General features: G+C 45.5%; 1 protein-coding gene across 1 annotated transcript; it reads left to right on the forward strand.

Moving 5' to 3' along the window:
• Positions 1-559: 559 nt before the first annotated feature.
• Positions 560-1,525, forward strand: LOC134079635 (odorant receptor 131-2-like). Its single transcript, XM_062535726.1, has one exon. The coding sequence runs from the start codon at positions 560-562 to the stop codon at positions 1,523-1,525; it is 966 nt and encodes a 321-aa protein (XP_062391710.1).
• The last annotated feature ends 2,127 nt before the right edge of the window (positions 1,526-3,652 follow it).

Below are 3,652 nucleotides of genomic sequence, written 5' to 3' on the forward strand. Positions count from 1 at the left end.
TCAGTTTGTTTTTGTTTCATTGCAACCGCTGTATGTTTTTCAGCTGTCGATGTTGTAGTAACAGAACTCGTGGAGTTGTACTCTGTCTGCTCTAAATAACATCAGTGTCTGTCTTTAAAATGGATCATCTTTGAATACCTGCTGCATATATGAACACATTGTGTCTAATTGTGAATGTAGCTTGTTGACATTTATATTACATACTTGCAGTAGGTTTACTTGAGTAAGTACATTGAGGAAGTAACACAGCTTCATAGGTTTCAGTACATGTGATATGCTACAGTATGTTTGTTTGTATCCATTTGTATTTTGATCATTTGATGTGTAATGCAGTTTCTGTGCAATATTTCTTTTAAAATTCTTTTACATTTGCAAGCGTATTTGTTTTTATATTTTACTTGATATTTGTCATCTTATGTGTGTTGACATTTGCCACCATATAAGTGTTCACTGTATATTTGTGTTGATATTTGCAATCTTATTAATCCTGAAATTAGTCTCTGTATTTGGACTATCCTTGGCCGTTGTATTAGTTTCATTAATTCCATATTGTGTGGCCATGGCGGGAGCTAACGCGTCCTCCCAGCAGGTCCTGTTCGTGCACCAGCAGATGTTCCAGGTGCAGCTGAACGAGGGCCCGCTGACCAAGCTGGTGGTGTCCATCGTCATGTCGGCGCTCTTCGTCTGGGTCAACTGCCTGCTGCTGTTCACGCTGAGCCGCAAGCCGGTGTTCCGCGAGACGCCGCGCTACGTCCTCTTCTCCCACATGCTCTGCAACGACTCGGTCCAGCTGGCGTCCACCTCGCTGCTCTACATCCTGTCCATGTCCTACGTGCAGGTGCACAAGGCCGCCTGCTCGGCGGCGCTCTTCGTGTCCAGCTCCACCTTCCTCAACGCGCCGCTCAACCTGGCGCTCATGTCCCTGGAGCGCTACGTGGCCATCTGCTTCCCGCTGCACCACGCCTCCGTCGCCACGCCCGCCGCCACCGCCGGCGCCATCCTGCTCGTCTGGCTCCTCGGCGGCGCCAACGTGGTCATCGACATCCTGTACGCCGTGGCCAGAGACGGCCGCTTCTTCAGCGAGCGCATGTTCTGCACGCGCGAGCGCATCTTCGTGGCGCCGTGGCAGGCCGACGTGTTCCAGGGCTTCAACGGCTTCTACTTTGTGATCGTGACGGTGGTCATCGTCTTCACCTACATCAGCGTGATGCTTGTGGCTCGCTCGGCGTCCAGTGACAAAGAGTCGGCTAAGAGAGCGCACCGGACGCTCCTGCTGCACCTCGTCCAGCTGGGCCTGTGTCTCAACTCATTTCTGTATGGCAGCATAGAGAGAGCCCTGGCAATGACCAGCAGCAGTCGACTGTTCATGGACCTGCGCTACCTGAACTATCTCTTTGTTCTCATTCTGCCTCGGTGCCTGAGCCCACTGATCTACGGCCTGAGAGACGATGCTGTTCGGCCCTTATTCCTCTACTATGTCAGGTGTGGAACCCAAAAGGTGAAACCCTCTGTAACCGCACACTGAGACAAGATAATGTCTCTGAGCAACTGTCATGGAGAGCATGTGTGTTATACTGCTCTCTCTTTTCAGTTCAGTTTATTAGAGTAGGTAGGGAACACTGGAGTACTCTTTAAAATAAAATGTAGTATATTTCAAAATGTTGGCTGATTTAGACAAGATAAGCATGTAAACTAAATAGAATAGAATAGAATAGAATATATAATTTGTTGATCACGTGAGGAAAATGTGTTTCTCTGCATTTAACCCAATTTAACCAAATTAGTGAACACACACAGCGAGGTGAATCACACACTAACACAGCGCAGTGAGCTGCCTGCCCAACCAGCGGCGCTCGGGGAGCAGTAAGGGGTTAGGTGCCTTGTTCAAGGCTGCCCCAATACACACATAAAAGTAAAGTAAGTGAAAAAAAAGGGAAAAAAGGTAAATCACATCCACATGACTGACAAAGAGGGGAAGAGTTATAGAGTTATGAAGTTTGATGTCCATAGATAGGATGATGTGTCTCTCAGAGGAAAATTTGGAGGAGATTACTGTAGCTTGCCACTGAGCTTTCAGTACTCTTCAGTTCAACAATCCATAGAATTTAGATGCGTGATTTATCATTTCGACTTGAAGCGTCTCTCTGCTTGGACTGCACCGTAAGGCCTAACAGGACATTCTCTGTTCCCCTGCACATGAACCTAACACTCTTACTCACCTAGAAACCCACATGACAGCCTCCCTGTTCCCTGAGTGTGGTGTTGTTTAATGTACCAAAACATTACAATTACACATTGTACACTTCCACATCTATACGTTCAAACTACATGATGTTACTGTAAATGATCAGAGCTGATTTCTCTGGTGCATATTTGGAATCTTGTTTGAAAATAAAGTATAATTCTAAAACCCTTGATGGCCTACATGTAGATAGATAGATAGATAGATAGATACTTTATTGATCCCCAAGGGAAAATTCAAGTGTTCTGGCTTTAAGCAGGCAGAGTTATTGCAGACCTCCCAGTGCCCCAGGAGCAGAACAGACAGTGCAGGCAAGTCTGCTGTCAGCTGTGGACATGCTGCAGACACTCTACAGTGGGCCTGTGAGGATATCTTGATTGGCAAAACAACTTCATTTCATTGAACATTTGAAAAAGATAAATTAAGCATATAGTAGAAATACATCACAATTCTTCCTTCAACACACAATAATGTAAGTTATACTAAAAAATAATTAAAATAGCAAATAGTTATTCCATGATTTGATGTTGAATATTATGATATGTATAATGACGTGGCTGAATTATGACATTATTGTAGTTTGGTAGTGGGGTCAGTGCAACAAGTGCAGCCACAACCATAATCAAAACAAGTGGCACTATGTTTTTATACTTGTGACTAGCTGGTTACCAAGTGATTTTGGAAGACGATTATCGATCCAGTGTCCCCTAGCACCAAGTGGCAAAGGGCAGCCTACGGGGCAGCCTTGGCCTACTAGTTAGGGCTTCGAGCTTGTAACCGGAGGGTTGCCGGCTCGATTCCTAACCAGTCCACGGCTGAAGCGCCCTTGAGCAAGGCACGTAACCCCTCACTGCTCCCCGAGCGCCGCTGGTTGGGCAGGCAGTTCACTTCTCTGGGTTAGTGTGTGATTCACCTCACTGTGTGTGTGCTGTGTGTGTTCTCTAATTTGGTTAAATTGGGTTAAATGCAGAGACTGAATTTCCCTCACGGGATCAAAAAAGTATGTATTCTATTCAAAGGTCATATAGTAGGTCACCAGGGGCATGTCCCATTGAAGAGCTGTGGAGAGAGCTGCTGTAAACCCATGTAACTAGCATAAAGCGTCCGACGTATGATTTGTGTGTGTGATCGTGTGCCAGTCAATCGCAACAGTCTGCACAATCTTTGCAGTCAACGTTACATTGTTTCATTACCTCGTTTTAATGACTATCATTCTCAATAACCTATTAGTCCGTGAGCCAGAGGGGTTGGTCGTTACCAAAAAGGGGGCAAACCATAGCCTACCTTTACTGAAAGCCTGGAATCTCAGCTTTTCAATGATGTATAATGGCCATCTGACAAGAGTAGCTGTTTAGAGTTATCACACATAATGTAAACTAAGGTTGAGAAAATGATATGGCTGAGTTTCGT

Source organism: Sardina pilchardus, chromosome 5 (genome assembly GCF_963854185.1).
Source record: "Sardina pilchardus chromosome 5, fSarPil1.1, whole genome shotgun sequence".
In the NCBI taxonomy this organism is placed as follows: domain Eukaryota; kingdom Metazoa; phylum Chordata; class Actinopteri; order Clupeiformes; family Clupeidae; genus Sardina; species Sardina pilchardus.

What these genes read in the sequence shown, in the direction of transcription:
- LOC134079635 (XM_062535726.1), top strand. Translation starts at nt 560, where the DNA reads ATGGCGGGAGCTAACGCGTCCTCCCAGCAGGTCCTGTTCGTGCACCAG.